This window comes from Dicentrarchus labrax, unplaced genomic scaffold (assembly GCF_905237075.1).
Source record: "Dicentrarchus labrax unplaced genomic scaffold, dlabrax2021, whole genome shotgun sequence".
Taxonomy (NCBI): Eukaryota; Metazoa; Chordata; class Actinopteri; family Moronidae; genus Dicentrarchus; species Dicentrarchus labrax.
In genome coordinates this window covers 14,774,175-14,790,618 of record NW_026136717.1, presented here as the reverse complement: position 1 = coordinate 14,790,618, position 16,444 = coordinate 14,774,175, and the positions used below count along the sequence as shown (strand labels likewise).

At 37.6% G+C, this 16,444-nt stretch overlaps 2 protein-coding genes and 1 long non-coding RNA gene across 3 annotated transcripts; all 3 read right to left on the bottom strand.

Annotated features, from left to right (window-relative positions):
* Window positions 1-504: 504 nt before the first annotated feature.
* cxcl19 (chemokine (C-X-C motif) ligand 19) lies at window positions 505-5,342 on the bottom strand. The gene is made up of 3 exons (XM_051429222.1): window positions 5,190-5,342; window positions 2,849-2,984; window positions 505-1,217 (listed from the first exon to the last, which is right to left on the bottom strand). Exons 1-3 carry the CDS (start codon window positions 5,239-5,241, stop codon window positions 1,088-1,090), a joined length of 318 nt encoding a protein of 105 aa, XP_051285182.1. The 5' UTR covers window positions 5,242-5,342; the 3' UTR covers window positions 505-1,087.
* A 2,999-nt stretch (window positions 5,343-8,341) lies between these two features.
* Window positions 8,342-10,449, bottom strand: LOC127379527 (uncharacterized). The gene is made up of 4 exons (XR_007888322.1): window positions 10,284-10,449; window positions 9,981-10,089; window positions 9,797-9,877; window positions 8,342-9,297 (listed from the first exon to the last, which is right to left on the bottom strand). It is a non-coding gene; the product is annotated as an uncharacterized LOC127379527 (long non-coding RNA).
* A 3,735-nt stretch (window positions 10,450-14,184) lies between these two features.
* cxcl11.5 (chemokine (C-X-C motif) ligand 11, duplicate 5) lies at window positions 14,185-16,117 on the bottom strand. The gene is made up of 4 exons (XM_051429221.1): window positions 15,789-16,117; window positions 15,544-15,652; window positions 15,360-15,440; window positions 14,185-14,723 (listed from the first exon to the last, which is right to left on the bottom strand). The coding sequence occupies exons 1-4, from the start codon at window positions 15,847-15,849 to the stop codon at window positions 14,636-14,638; spliced, it is 339 nt and encodes a 112-aa protein (XP_051285181.1). The 5' UTR covers window positions 15,850-16,117; the 3' UTR covers window positions 14,185-14,635.
* Window positions 16,118-16,444: the final 327 nt, after the last annotated feature.

The following is a 16,444-nucleotide window of genomic DNA, read 5'->3' as shown; positions in this document are numbered from 1 at the left end:
GACATACATGACTCCCTAAAGATGAATCCTGATCTTCTGGCTTTCCTCTAGCTCACTGGCTCCCATCCTTTTTTCCTTAAGCGTAAACTGACAACCCTCTGATCAAGTTACATATTTCATGGATATTTCACAACATATGTAATGCCTAAGTAGTGAACACAGTAGCAGCAGTAAGTTTGTGTGAAACATGATAGTTTGGAAAGATTTTGATTGGATAATTTGTGAATAGTGCATCCAACATGAGTTTTCATGATCTCTTTAGGAACTTTTTATACAACATCTGTGTCTGTATTATGTATTTTTTCTAATTTTTCATGACCCCACAAGAGGCTTTGGCAATCCCTGTGTTAAATGTCTCATCAGTTATTGGATGGATAACAAGAACATAATTGTAGTCTTGTTTTATGTCTTCTGTGTTTCACTTGGCTGGAAAACAAATCCCCCCTTGGGGCAATAGTGTGGAGCTGAGGTGTATGACAGCTTATCAATGCAAGAAACAACACATTTTACTTTTTAAGCATATATTTATTTTTCTTTAAAGTGCATTAGATTTTCCAGTATTCTCTCTTAATTGTTGTGACTTAACAAAGGAATCAATCATTTCGTGCTACTGTTGGAGAAGCTTAACTAAAAGGAGTATTACATAAAATTGATATGTTACATATTAGAATATTACACATTTCTCTCTTCATACAGTATCTACTTTCAAAACATCATGCGAACCAAACTTTCTACACAGGGAAATGATTTACATTTTCAAGTCACAAGCACACTTAAATACCTTATGCACACAAAGCTGTTTGCTTTCTCTCAATTCATCCATTGCTCCTTCTAACACTTAAACAATATCAACCCAGAATCAATGTGTATATGTGTAAAATATGTTGTAAAAAAGAGAAATACTATTCTGAAATAAAAAGACAAAGAGGCTAAACACTAGAAAACACTAAAATGATTATTATTATTAAGTTAAATATTTTGTCATATGTTTTTTAAAGTAAAGTAAGTAAAACAGCATGGCTCATAGTTGCAGAAAGGAGTTTTCAATAGCTTTCATTGCAGCATGTTTTTAATTTGCTCCAAGATATTATGCTCGTTTCTTAGGAAGTGCTCTTCCCTGCTGATGTAATTGTTTCTCAAGAACAAAGTGGATCAGCTTCTTTACCCAGGAGGACCGAGGGTTCAGGCACACCTTCTCCCCGTTTGCTAGTCCAGCTCTGGATAATAGAAACATAGAGATCATGAGTCTAAGAGAAAACACATCTGCTCCAGGATGCCCTCCAAATCAAAAAATTATATCAAGAACTTAACCCTGCAGGCCTTGACGATAGATACAAGATGTAGTTGTTTGTGAGAAAGCACTGCCTGTGTGAATATGCTGAGCTCTGATTCTGAAGAACCCATAATCAAAAACATGATTTATTTAAAAAAAGGAGACAATTCAACATCTGAGAAGCAAAACGATGATCCCCGATTTCATTTAAAGAAGAATGTTTACAATCCTGAATGCTTCCATCTTAGCAGACTCTGGAGCTATAAAGGGAAACAAGAAGAGCAGGAAGACTCCAAGCGACTTGACTAGACTTGTGATGAAAGTGATATGGAAAATAAATGGAAGTTTGCCACTAGTTCCACTCCATATGACGTGTGGGAATATTTCTCTATCTATGTGACTCATGCAGACATGCACAATTCCATTTTAATTCACCCATGAGAGACAGATGATAAAAGGACAATAGTGAGATCATTTGAAGTACTTGGAAATATCCCAATAAGCCGAAAGGTGTGATTTTTGGCATCATCACACGCAAAATAAGCACCTCCACTGGTGGGTGTTACTGAGGAAGACTGACTCAGCAGACAAAGGCATTTTACCTTTATTTGGTAGTAGTATTTGGCACGACGAAGGTTTCCAGCATAAAACAAACCGGGGAAGTTGTGGTGATATGGGAAGATCAGGTGATATTGGAAAGAGAGTTCTGAATTGTTCAGTACACTTGTGCCCAGTGATATCCAGTTACTGTTACTGTAACAAAAGCTACTGAACTGATGGGAATGGGGGTCAAAGAGATACTGTAGATATATAAAGCTTAGTTGATTCATTTATTACTTGACTGACAGAAAATTTTATTGGCAACAATTTTGTCCAGAACCAGGATTTTTAGAAATATTGTGCAGCGGTCACTGCCTAATATGCTGATGTGGTGGACGAGTTATTGTTTTCCCTGTGTGTCCTTGAAGGTATCATCAGCAGCCAGCCAGATGGGATAAAAACGGCAGCCAGCTTTGCTCTCTCTCTCTCTCTCTCTCTCTCTCTCTCTCTCTCTCAATTGGCCTCATCCCCACCAGCAGCAGCACATTTTCAGCTTTTGTTTGACTTCTATTTTGTTTCCACTTCACAACATTTACTGCTTACACATACATATATTTACTCTTCTGATGTTACTGATCAGCACACTCCACATTTGTAGTTATTGTCTTGGTCAAGCAAGTCCAAAACAATTTTACATAATTTCCTTTTTTTAATGCACAATTAAATGTTTAATAATATATCTTTTTGTAAGTATCTGATTATCTAAATACTGTTTCTTTAGTAATTTGTAAAGAGTAATTTGTGTGAAATTGCAGAATGTAAGCTCCTCCTCCTCCACAGCCCCCTCCACACTCTCATTAAAACTTCCCAACTACCAACGTCCCACAGTCCTGGTTTTATGTCACTATAAATTCAATCTCAGTTTGTGACAGAATAAGCAGTTTGAAGATATCAGCTTGAACTCAGGGAGCTCCCTATGATATAAAATTGTGATGATCTGGTTTGCCTTTGTGTGATGACTTTGAATACACTTACATGACTTCAGTCTCCGGGCAGTGCGGCCCTTCAGGGACGAGCTTGATGCTCCTCAGGCTGTCTGGAGGGATGATCCTTGACTCCACCTGCAGGCAACGACAGTGTGTGTTGTAGTCCCTGCTGATTGGCGGCATACCTGTAATCAACATTGACATTCAGTCAGAGTACAGATTTAATCTCTTTAACCACTCAGGCTTCTCTTTCTTGGCAGAGGTTTTCTAAATTTCTTAAGAAAATAAACTTGAATTCCAAAAGCTTTATTGACTGATTTATGTGAATGGTTAGAACGTGCAGATGTTTTCAATTTGGTGTTTATTTTGCAATGCAATCAATGAATCTAAATCTAAAAAAATTGACACTATCATCTTGGCAGCATGTTGTGGGAGATTAATGCTGCGTTTATGTCAGTCCAATGATTAACTTTGCAAAGTATACGAGGTATTCCACCAGAAGTAACAAAAGAAAGAAAGAAACTTGTTTGCTTTGCCCTGCCCATTATTCTTGTGAAACCCTCTGATTAATTATAAGGCTGTGCAACCTCACCTTCCCTATTTTATTTTACCGGGAACTGGACATTGCCTTATTGTGATAGTGCTAGCATGCGTGTCAAGATCACTTTCTAAGTGACCTTCTACAAGCATTGGTATTTCGACATTCTTATAATGGGTACTTCTCCCTTTTCTCTTCCAGTCATCTTCCTGTTCCCTTAAATTTAAGGTCATGTGTGTAGTCAAGTTTGGCTGAGTTTTGGTAATATACAGTGATTGTAGCTCCAAGGAGTAAAGTGTGTCAGTGTGCACACTATGGCATAACTGAACAACTTAAATACATATTAGATAGATTACATTAGTTAGCTATGTGGCGTAATTGACAGTTTCTTCTAAAACATCTCCATAAAGACACCATCAAATTTACAATTAAATGTAGCCTTTTTTACACATTTCATCCATTAATTTCATCCTACAATCACTTTTTTATACATATGTCACATCTGTGGGTTCAATATTCATTCCTGTTTCATGGCCAAACAAACCAAAGTCCAAGTAGGTGTGGCTGAATTACAGGGAAATCATAGACTGAATTATGCGCATTTAGATTCCTTTAAACAACTGCCTTTGGTTAAACCACAGCAGACTGCAAGTCTGATTCTTTTTTGCTCTCACACATTTATGAGATGTCACAATTCACCATGTGTTTTTCACATTAGAAATACAGTCTAAAAAACTTTTCAACACAGTCACAAATTATGTTTTGCCAAAGCCAAACTTAGAGCTCAGTAAAAGGCCATTCTCCTATCAGGCTTGCCTGGAACCTCAAGGGAAATGGCTGTGAATAGTAAAACTATCTTAAGTTAGTGTATGTGAGATAATAGACATTTAATGAGGATTATTGCAGGTTTTAAATGTCTACTTGTGCATACATATTATTGTTTCTGTTTGTATCTATTAAAGAGATGTATTTATGTACGAGGACTCTTGGGAGAATAGCCCAGTTAAATAAATCAAAGTTCAAGTGCTGGACCAAGCCAGAAGTATCAATTTGTACACATTGTCTTTACTCCTACAAGCAACTACACAGTATATCTATGTTTGTGCTTTTGCTCATTTACTATTACTACATTTACTACTGTGCAAACTGATTTCTAAATTTTTTGGGGGATCTCAGTGGAACAATTTTCTTTTCAGTATACTTAACTTAAGTAAAATTTTGAGGTATTTGACTGTGCTTTAGTATTTCTATTGTATAGGCATTTATATACATCTATGTCTCAGAGGGAAATATTGTACTTTTCATTACATTTATCTTATAGTCATAGTTAGATAGGAGATTAAGATTTTACACATAAAAACTACAGATCCTTTATAAAAGGATCCGAATACATCCACCTCTGCTTACTTTCATTTGGTAACCAGAGGTGGAAGTAGTAATGTGGTAATAATGCAGGATAGACTCTTTAGATCAGCACTTACAATACAACACAACAATAAAAACAAATGTGACGTAAAAGAAGAAAGTCTCTCCACGTTTTTCATATCGAGAGAAAGGAATAGAAACAGACGGCAATCATATCATGTTTTTTTGTAGTTAACAGGCTACAACCTACGTAAAGAACGGTATGAGTCAATATTTCAGTTGAAAACATTGCAATACATTTTGAATTTTTTTTAGGAAAAATGAATGTCACCCACTGGTTTCACTAGAAAATGTCCTAGTTAACAATTATATTTATATAACAGCTGAATTTGCCTACAACAACAGACACTAAACTGCAGAGATGAGAGTAAACCCTTCGCAGGAATGTTAGTCAAACAAGTATCCCTCTAAGTTACTATGCTCTTACCATTAATGACGACAAACAGGGTCCCAAACACGAGCAGGATGCAGAGCTTCATCTTGTTTGTGCAGTTGCTTGTTAAGTTCTTCAGCTCAGAGGGATATCATACAGCTACTGCTGACTGTTTAGATGCATTCTGCATTCCAGTATTTATACATAAAGTGATCATGTGCTCTTCATAAACTTAGGTTTGGGAAATTTCAGAAAAAACCTGTATGTTGGTTTCACTTTGGTGCATTCACATGTGCAGCAGAAGGTAGTCATGGGACAGGGGACTGGGACAGACGAGAGGCCCCTTTGAGGTTAAGAGACGGCATGCTCGTAGTCGACTGCCAAAGATGTGAGTCATACAGACAAAGTGTGTCTGTCTGGACGATCTGCCCACAGCTTAATTTTTCTTCTGCTTATCATAGCTCTGCAGCAGTATTCAACTCTGTTGGCCCCCATTTGATTCTGAAAGAGGAAAAAGATAAGATCATCATCAGCTACAGTTCTGTAAACAACACAGTTTGACCTGTGGCTACTGTGCATATGACACTGTGAGATAGTGTTGTTTTTCCTGGGGGCTTCTTCTGATCCTGTACTGTATATACAGTACAATACACTTATTATGTGAAATAGCTCATCAGTTTTCATTGTTTTTTTATTTCCGTTTAGTGTTAGTTTGTGGTGTGGATGTATTTTAGTTTGGCTGTTATTCTAGGCAACTATTTATTTATTTGGGAATGAAGGGGAATATTAAAGCAGCATTACTCAATATTTTTACCTAGAATTATTGAATAAGAATGAAAATGAATGATCAGTCTTTATTTAGTTTCTTTTTTTTCTTGTGTCGTGTCATTTCTATTTTAATTGTGTTTATGTTTATTTGAATGTTCAAACTATCATATTGTTTTAACATTCACAATATTTAACACCTAGTTTTTCCTTTTTTTTGTTTTAATTTACAGTAAAACCCATAATCTCGAGTGCGACAGCTAATGTTTAATTGAGTCAAGATGAAGGTGGTAAAAACAAGGAGAACGCTCTTTAACTACATGAATACCATTGTACAAGCTGTGCTGCCATAACTGGTAACTAATTGATATGCATTGATGATATGTGAACTGATGAGATTTCAAGAAGAAACAAAAAAGCACTTGGACAACATTAAAAACCATCTATGTTGTTTTATGTTTGTTTGGAGGTTAATTCATTTTGATTACTTCTGTCTCTAAAATGCTTATTTTACCCCAGATGTAACTCCATCTGTTAACCAAATACCATTACTGACATATAATCTAATTACTGACAATATAAACTGAAATAATCTTTCTGATGACCTAGCACTTCCAGACTTGACTTGAGAAATATTACTCCCTCATGATTTAAGGCATGTGTCTTTATCAGACGTTTGGAACATAATGTGGTATAAAAGTGGGTCATCACGCAAGGCCTCAAGGCCACATGACTGTAAGAAATGAAATCATGTATTACAGTATGACTTTGCAAATTCTTTATCTTTTGAAAAACAAAACGTGAGGGGACTTTTACAGGGATTTTATATGCCACAGCACAGAATGAGAAAAGTTATATATGACAATGTGATTTCTGGTTATGAAAGGTTCTTTTTCATTTTTTTTTGCTTTGTTCAGTGGTAGAAAACTTAAATCCTTAAAATGCTGTTGTAAGCCAAAAAGAAAAAGATTAGAAGACATGAAATCATGTTTCTAGTATTTCTTTTCTAATGTACTTGGTTGTATTTGGATACTAGTACTAGTATTGACTTTGTTATTGATGTTTATTAAAGGCCAAAGTATGGAGGGATGATGTGTAGAAACCTGTTTAAGAGCAGACACATTTAATTTATTCAAATGCCATCATCGTCAAAATATAGCGACAAATCACAACAGAGGACACTTTCATCACTTTTATATACAGCCGGTCTAGACTGTATTCCTTATAAAATTATTTAGAGACCAAACAATTACCACCATGAGCAAGAATTGGGTGACAGCAAGGAAAAACTTCCTTTTAAGAGGCAGAAACCTTGAGCAGACCCTTTCCCTTGACTGTCTGATTCAAGTGGTTCTCCAGTATTTCTGTATTTACCAAACACCTACCAAACTAATGACACTCCAGTCAGCCTCAGCTGTACTTGGTGTTTAGTGCAAATCTCAAATGCTACCCTGCTAATACATAAAGACATTGAGAGAGAGCCTTGAACATGGCATTAGCATTAAGCTAAGCTTTGGGTGGCAGTAGCTTAGTCTGTAGGGACTTGGCTTGGGAACTGGAGGGTTGCCAGTTCAAGTCCAGCACAAAACCACAGTATGGACTGGCAGGTGGAGAGGTGCCAGTTCCACTTCCTGTGCACAGCTGAGGTGCCCTTGAGCGAGGCACCCAACCACCTACCTGCTCATGGAGCGCCCATGTGGCCACCCATCACTGCACCATCTCTCCACGTTTGCATGTCTATAAGCCCTGCATGCACATGATTGTATTTTGGGCCTGTTTGTAAAGTAACAGTGAAAAAAGAATTTCCCCTTGGGGATTAATAAAGTATATCTCCTTCTTCTCCTAATGCAGCCTCACAGCTGTTAGCATGGCTCTTATTCTTGTTCAGTTTCTGCCGGCGTCCTTCAGTTGAAATGTGGTTTTCTGATTATTGGACCATATTCACCTGTGCCTGTGTTAATGGGTTAGGGTGGAATATTAGGCATATATGAGGGGTGGCTGTGGCTCAGCTGTAACGCGGGACATCCCACCAATCGGAAGGTTCTTCGTTCGGCCCCCGGGGTCAAAGTGTCTTTAACCCTTAATCGGGCGAGGAACCATATATGGTAACTTCCTTTTATGTTTTTATTACACTTCTATGGCATATTTTGGTGGGTTTTTTTTATAGGTGATATACTAATAAATAAAGTAAAAAAAGAAAAATTGTCTTATTATATCCACCAATAAATCAAAGTATTTCAATGAGTGCCCTATAAAGGCAAATTACTGTGAATGTGCATAAATGAGTTTCTGTTCGACAGGCTTTGCCATCACTATGTGAAAGGGTGAATGTGGCACGTAGTGTAAAAGCAATTTGAGTGTTTGGAAGACTAGAAAAGTGCTATACAAGTAGAAGTCAATTTACCATGTTACAAAATGCACATAATTACACCTTGAAAAAGTTTAGTTATAATCAAATGCCAAGATTTATTTCAGCTCTTCATCAGGATCACACAATCAGCCTTACAACATGGTACACATACAGAATGATATATATAATATATATATATATGTATGTACATAAATATTTGTTTGCAATAGAAAAAAATCAAGACATCCTTTGAATTAGACAAACAAGCTATGTTTTAACATCAACAATAGAAAACAGTTCACATTTACCATCATTTCTTAAATGTTAATAGATTACATTACATTACTGACCTTCAAATTATCGGCTCGCCTGAATTACATCACAGAATGCTTTTACAGAAAGTTTTAAAGATGACAGTTTAATACCAGCTACAATGTGTAATAACAATGTAATGTGTAGCACAGCAATGTCGATACAGATACAATACAATTACAGTAAAAATACGCTCTTCATTCACCATGGATTCAGTCTTAGGACATTTAGGGTAAAAATACATCAGTGTCGTCAGCATACGTAAAATGCAAGACATTCCCATCCATACAAACTAAAATCTAAAAAGAAAAAGAGCACTATGTTTACCCAGATGAATATTCTGGGTAAAGGAAACTTCACAAACTTTCTCCTAAATGTGCCACTCAGTCATGGCAGTTGAAGTTAACATTTCACACTTTTACATCTTGCTGTTATTTTTGGCTGCCTAATTGCACAACTCAAAACAAGTGAAGTGAAACAAATTCACTTGTACCAGTATTGTACTGCCTGTTTCTTGTGATTAAACAAACAGGGACCACAACAAGCATGACCCCACAAGGTGTGCTGATCTTTCCTCTTACAAACTGATACCTCATTTTAATTGTGAGGATGATAAACTTAAGCAGTTTGCATTATGTTGATGATGGTACCACTGTGGCTGACGTTGAGGGTGACACTCTGGATGGCGCTGTGGTTGTCGTTGGGCTGTTCATCTTAGCAGCATTTGCCTTCTTCCTGCAAAGAAAACATATCATAATCAATCTTTTCATTTGAAATTTTACTCATCTAAACCAGTGGTGTAAAATCTTTCAAATCTGGATTGGAAGAAAGATTACCTTAAATCTGTTTCTGTTAAATTTATCCCTGATGTTGATGAGTATCCTGGCCCCTAGTTGCTCTTAACCAACAAACCCCAGTGTGCAAGAGACATGCCTTACAGTTTGGATCAAGCAATGTGCTGCTCCTTTAAACTGCTCTTTTAGTTCTGTATACGCTGCCTCTACTCAAGTAGTTGCAGGAATACATTAATTACAGCCTTCTTGCTGGCAGTGATGATGTGCAGAGCAACAGCGGGACTGCTGACCTCCACTGCTTACAGAAAAATGTTTTGCTCAATCTTCCACATCCTTTATTTGGCAAGCTTTCTCTCATCTAATTACATAAATATTAGTTCATGCTGTGTTAAACAGCAAATGAAAGCACACCATGTAAAGAAGCTTTTCTTTGGACTTACATTCGCATTCTTTGCAGAAGTGCTTGGGTGAATCTTTGTTTGGGGTCAAGACACCGTAATTTCTCATCCTTCAGGATGACACTGTAGGAGAAAGATGACATTTTAAGGTAAAACATTTTTTTAAACTACGAATTAAACAATATGAATTATTGGAAAATCAACATTTACTAATAATCGTACTTACATGACTTCTCTCCTGTCGCAATATGGACGTATTCCATACTCCTTGACATCAGCAATGAGAGAGAAGTTTACACCCTTGATTGTTTTTACACACTGGCAGTATGGATTTGCTGGAAAAATGATGACAGTGTTGTTAATAAACTATGGAATAGCTACAGTTTCACCTTTCAAAACTGATATGTCAGGCTCAACAAAAGAAACAGAGAAACACATTTTTTCCTTAAAGTTAGCTAATTTGAAGCCACATACATGCAGAAATACAGACAAAAAGCTTTTTAACAATCCAGTAAATTAACACACTTACTTTGTGAAGTGTACAATGCCGCACAGGCCAGGAAAATTATACACTGGATTACAGTCTTCATCCTTCTTTTAATCTAGTGAGTAATCTTCAAAGAGGATTTCAAGAATCTCCTCTGCTGTGTAAAGTGCTTAAGACTGTGAAGCTCATGTTCTCTGCACCTCCTATTTATACACTAGGTGGACACATTTTTCCAGAGAAAAAAAAAAGAAGCTCTTTCTCCACACTAGTTCTCAAGATTTTGTAATACATTCCCCCTTTTCCTCGGAATCAACTTGTCACCTTCCTTTCAAAGACTTCCTGTATGTCAAGCCATTGACCTAATGCTGAAATTGCCTTTGTGGGTAGTTTCTTGTTTGTTGATGCTGCAGATTTAATCTCACTTGAACTCGCTCTGCACACTCTCAAATACTACCTCTCTTTTACACATAAATCCTTATTACTGCAGAGTTGTTTTCCTTCTTGTATATGTGTAAAATCACCCAGTCTCTTGTGCATTTATTTTGCAGCAAAGCAGTGTTCACAGTGAGAAAATGAATGCATATATGAACATTCCTGACCATCTTTACTGCTATTTCTGCACCACGTCACATTTTCTTGAAGCAGCCTTTTTGAAGAGATCTATTAACTCGATAAATCACAATTCATCATCAGTAAAACAATACACATTTTAGATACTTTATAAACTAGAGACTTAAGAAAATAAACTGAATGTACCCTGACTTTATGAGACATATGAGACTTTATGATATGTGCATTTAAGAAAAGTTAACCCTGTAACGCCAAGTGTATCATATTTGATATTTGAGTTTTTGAGACTCTACATCATCAGTGGGATTTTTTGCCCCCTGAAAAACCTGATGTATACAATCAGACACATACAGTGCACGGATAATTCACCAGGGGTCAGTAATTCATGCACCAGAGGGCCTTCAATTGAGACATCCAAAATTGCTGCTGTTAATCAGTGACCCACAAGTGGTTTTTCAAGGATATTTTTGCCAATTTTGAAAAAGTTAAGGTATGAGAAACATGTAATGTAAGGTTCATCTTTACCTTAACAGGGACAGAAACTGTTTTCAGGTCAACCACAATGCAAAATAAAGAGGTTGTGAACCAAACAATTAACCAAACGAAGAAAAGTTTGTCTTCCACCAGGCCGGTTCCACTGAGGAAAAGTTTAAATGAAACTCAAAGTTTAATGAGTTAAAAGTTTTTTTTTTTTATGTTTTTGTTTGTTTAAGATAAACAAACTTTGAGCAATAGATTGCATAGAAATATCGGATGTAGCAAAAATTATAAAAATTAAAACTCATATATGCAAATTGTTATTAAATTGTTTTTTTAATTTGTCAGAAGGTGCAATAAACACTACAGTTTTTCTGGCAATTATTTCATGGTTCAGACATTACAGGGTTAAGGCTCTTGTTTTTTTACCTCTTCAGTAAAATGTACACATTTTAAATACTGAAATTATAAATGAGAAAAAATGTATATATGTGTGAGCATATCTGGCAGCTGGAGAGGTTCCAGTTCCACTTCCTGTACACTGCCGAGGTGCCCTTGAGCAAGGCACCTAACCCTTAATTGCTCCGCAGGCACTTACGGCTGCTCACTCCTCCTAATGTACAGTGGGTACGGAAAGTATTCAGACCCCTTTAAAATTTTCACTCTTTGTTTCATTGCAGCCATTTGCTAAAATCAAAAAAGTTCATTTTATTTCTCATTAATGTACACTCAGCACCCCATCTTGACAGGAAAAAAAACAGAAATGTAGAAATTCTTGCAAATTTATTAAAAAAGAAAAACTGAAATATCACATGGTCATAAGTATTCAGACCCTTTGCTGTGACACTCATATTTAACTCACATGCTGTCCATTTCTTCTGATCCTCCTTGAGATGGTTCTGCTCCTTCATTGGAGTCCAGCTGTGTTTAATTAAACTGATTGGACTTGATTAGGAAAGGCACACACCTGTCTATATAAGACCTTACAGCTCACAGTGCATGTCAGAGCAAATGAGAATCATGAGGTCGAAGGAACTGCCCAAGGAGCTCAGAGACAGAATTGTGGCAAGGCACAGATCTGGCCAAGGTTACAAAAGAATTTCTGCAGCACTCAAGGTTCCTAAGAGCACAGTGGCCTCCATAATCCTTAAATGGAAGAAGTTTGGGACGACCAGAACTCTTCCCAGACCTGGCCGTCCAGCCAAACTGAGCAATCGTGGGAGAAGAGCCTTGGTGAGAGAGGTAAAGAAGAACCCAAAGATCACTGTGGCTGAGCTCTAGAGATGCAGTAGGGAGATGGGAGAAAGTTCCACAAAGTCAACTATCACTACAGCCCTGCACCAGTCGGGGCTTTATGGCAGAGTGGCCCGACGGAAGCCTCTCCTCAGTGCAAGACATATGAAAGCCTGCATAGAGTTTGCCAAAAAACACATGAAGGACTCCCAGACTATGAGAAAGAAGATTCTCTGGTCTGATGAGACCAAGATTGAACTTTTTGGCGTTAATTCTAAGCGGTATGTGTGGAGAAAACCAGGCACTGCTCATCACCTGCCCAATACAATCCCAACAGTGAAACATGGTGGTGGCAGCATCATGCTATGGGGGTGTTTTTCAGCTGCAGGGACAGGACAACTGGTTGCAATTGAAGGAAAGATGAATGCGGCCAAGTACAGAGATATCCTGGAAGAAAACCTCTTCCAGAGTGCTCAGGACCTCAGACTGGGCTGAAGGTTCACCTTCCAACAAGACAATAACCCTAAGCACACAGCTAAAATAACAAAGGAGTGGCTTTGGAACAACTGTGACCATTCTTGACTGGCCCAGCCAGAGCCCTGACCTAAACCCAATTGAGCATCTCTGGAGAGATCTGAAAATGGCTGTCCACCAACGTTCACCATCCAACCTGACAGAACTGGAGAGGATCTGCCAGGAAGAATGGCAGAAGATCCCCAAATCCAGGTGTGAAAAACTTGTTGCATCATTCCCAAGAAGACTCATGGCTGTAGTAGCTCAAAAGGGTGCTTCTACTCAATACTGAGCAAAGGGTCTGAATACTTATGACCATGTGATATTTCAGTTTTCTTTTTTAATAAATTTGCAAAAATGTCTACATTTCTGTTTTTTTTCTGTCAAGATGGGGTGCTGAGTGTACATTAATGAGAAATAAAATGAACTTTTTTGATTTTAGCAAATGGCTGCAATGAAACAGAGTGAAAAATTTAAAGGGGTCTGAATACTTTCCGTACCCACTGTATGTAGTAAGGTATATCGGATGGGTCAAATGCAGAGGACAAATTTAGTTTCATGTATGTAAAATGCTGTAAACACTGTGTGTACTGTGAAATGACCATAAAGACTGATTTACATTTACATCTATCCGCCTGCTTTTACTCAAGCTCTGTGTCAGTGAGAGACAGCGGTAGAGATCCGACACAGCCATGATATAGAGAGGATGGAAATAAGACAGAATACAGACAGTTCATTCAGGTAAAGGCTGCACCAAATACTGGAGAGAGAATCTCCCTCCAGACAGACAAGACCAAAGAGACTACAGTGCTGCCATGGGGACACGTTTTTAAAAGTAAATACGACATGATTGCACTGCAGGCTACTTTAGCAGAGAATAAACACTATAGAGCTAATGGCCATGACTCCAGGATCCCATCCTTTTCCTTTTTTTAAATTTCACAGACCTTAAACTCTGCTCTGAAAGAACGTCTACATTATGAGTGTAAATGCAGCCTATAGCCATAAAAGTCTCCAAATATGAATTTGCCCTTTCAAAAATAAGGTTTCAGTGTTTCAACATTTTATACATAAGCTCAGTTTTCAAATCACCATTTGCAAGATTTCAATCCTGTAAAAATGTGTTGTGAAGGAAAACTCAAATACAAAATCATGTTGGCATAGATTTAATGTTTTTTTTCATCACATCAGAACATTTAGCAAACATTCTAAACTTAGTTTCACTCTTACAAAACTTTTTCTTCTCCACTTGAGAATATGACATGATATCCATCCCATGAGCCACTGGTTGACCCGCTACAGTGCTGTGACAATACAATGTAGCCCTCTAGCACTATACAGGAAGCTGCCATTACAACCAAACTATCAGCCTAAAACTAAGCTAACTAGTTATAGGCTGTAGTTGTTGTGTGAAAGGGGTGGATTATAATATAAAGAGGTAGCTACTGTACTGACAGCAGGTTGAATATATAATAAAACAGCATGTCATAGGCATGATGCTTAAAACAAAGCTACTAGATAGTAGCGTACAACAAAGTCTTGTAGGGATAGCACCACCCTGGTTCCTTCGATGAAGGCCGATGGGATTTCTCTACTGGCTTTTATTTAAGTCCAGAAAATAATGTGGCCATTGTGGTTGACATTGTCTGTGGTCTGGTGGTGTTCATCTTAGCAGTAGTTGCCTTCCTCCTGCAAAGAAAACATATAATCAACTATTTGAAATTTCACTCCTTTAAACCAGTGGTGTAAAATCTTTCAAATCAGGATCAGAGAAGCACAATTTATTTTGTATATTCATAATGCAATGCTAGTAATGCACTTAAGCTCTGACTCACAACCTTTTTGGCCTTGACCTCTTAAAAAGAAGCAATGTCTACTTGTGACCCTCCATCATCAAATGCAACCTCTTTTTCTTTATTTGATACCTAAAGTCCTAAAAAAGTAAAATGACCTGGTAGCACACCAGAAACATATATATTAGAGGAAACTATCTATCTATCCCTTAAAACAAACATTATTTCTTATTATAACCCCAGTGTGCAAGAGAAAATTCATTAAAGTTTGGATTTTTCTACTTCTGTATCAGCTGCCTTTACTCAAGTAGTTGCAGGACAACATAAACTACACGTTACATCCTTTTCCTTTTATGGACGCAGTGATGATGTGCAGAGCAACAGCGTGACTGCTGACCTCCACTGCTTACAGAGAAACTTGGAATTGCTCTTCCGGGCTTTCTCTCATCTAATTACATAAATATTAGTTCATGCTGTGTTAAACAGCAGCAAATGAAAGCGCACAATGTAAAGAGGCTTGTCTTGGACTTACGCTTGCATTCTTCTCAGGAGCACTTTGGTGGATTTTTGTTTGGGGTCAAGACACCGTGAGCTCTGATCTTTCAGGATGACACTGTAGGAGAAAGAGAAAGTTTTAATGTAAAACAATTAAACGACAAATTAAACAATACCAACTATTGGAAAATCAACATTGATCTACTAATAATCATACTTACACGACTTCTTTCTTGTTGCAATATGGACGTATGCCATACTCCTTGACATCAGCAATGAGAGAGAAGTTTACACCCTTGATTGTTTTAACACACTGGCAGTCCGCAATAACTGGAAAAGTGAAGACAAAAGAAACAGAGAGAGAAATGTCCCCTCAAAGTTAGCTCATGTCAAGACACATACATGCAGAAATACAGAAAAAACAAAAAGCTTTTTTTTTAAAAATCCATTAAATTAACACACTTACTTTGTGAAGTGTACAATGAAGCGCAGGCCAGGAGAACGAGACACTGGATTACAGTCTTCATCCTTGTCTAAATGTAGTGATTAATCTTCAAAGAGGATGAGTCTCAAGTTGAAGTAAAGCCTTGTATTGTTTTGCAGTGATTTCCTCTCCTCAGCTTTTGAAGAATCTTCTCTGCTGTGTAAAGAGCTCAAGACTGTGAAGCCCATGTTCTCTGCACCTCCTTTATATACACTCAAGTTTAGATGGAAACAATTGGCAGAAATTATGGAAAGCTGTTTACCCACGCTGATTCTCAAGATTTGGTAATCTGATCCCTTTTTCCTCAGAATCCATGTGTCACCTTTAACTGCCTTTTAAAGAATTCCTGCATGTCCTGCTGAGACAAGTTTACCTTTGTGGGCGTTTACATTCTCAAATACTATCTCTCTCTTGCACATATACCCATCAGCCATAACATTATGACCACCTGGGCACCCTGATGGTCCTAGTATTATGCAACCCCTATACGCAACAAACTGCGACTGTGTGTTCTGACCCCTTTCTATCAGAACCAGCATTAACTGTTTCAGCAGTTTGAGCTACAGTAGCTCGTCTGTTGGATCGGACCACACGGGAGAGCCTTCACTCCCCACCTACATCAGTGACCCTGCCGCTGG

Excerpts from the sequence above, each read along its gene's own strand:
- cxcl11.5 (XM_051429221.1), bottom strand. The coding sequence starts at position 15,849 with ATGAAGACTGTAATCCAGTGTCTCGTTCTCCTGGCCTGCGCTTCATTG. Across the intron at positions 15,653-15,788 it reads TTCATTGTACACTTCACAAA|TTATTGCGGACTGCCAGTGT; the intron begins GTAAGTGTGTTA and ends TCACTTTTCCAG. Across the intron at positions 14,724-15,359 it reads CTCCTGAGAAGAATGCAAGC|GAGGAAGGCAACTACTGCTA; the intron begins GTAAGTCCAAGA and ends TTTTCTTTGCAG.
- cxcl19 (XM_051429222.1), bottom strand. The coding sequence starts at position 5,241 with ATGAAGCTCTGCATCCTGCTCGTGTTTGGGACCCTGTTTGTCGTCATT. Across the intron at positions 2,985-5,189 it reads CCTGTTTGTCGTCATTAATG|GTATGCCGCCAATCAGCAGG; the intron begins GTAAGAGCATAG and ends TGTTGATTACAG. Across the intron at positions 1,218-2,848 it reads TGCCCGGAGACTGAAGTCAT|AGCTGGACTAGCAAACGGGG; the intron begins GTAAGTGTATTC and ends TCTATTATCCAG.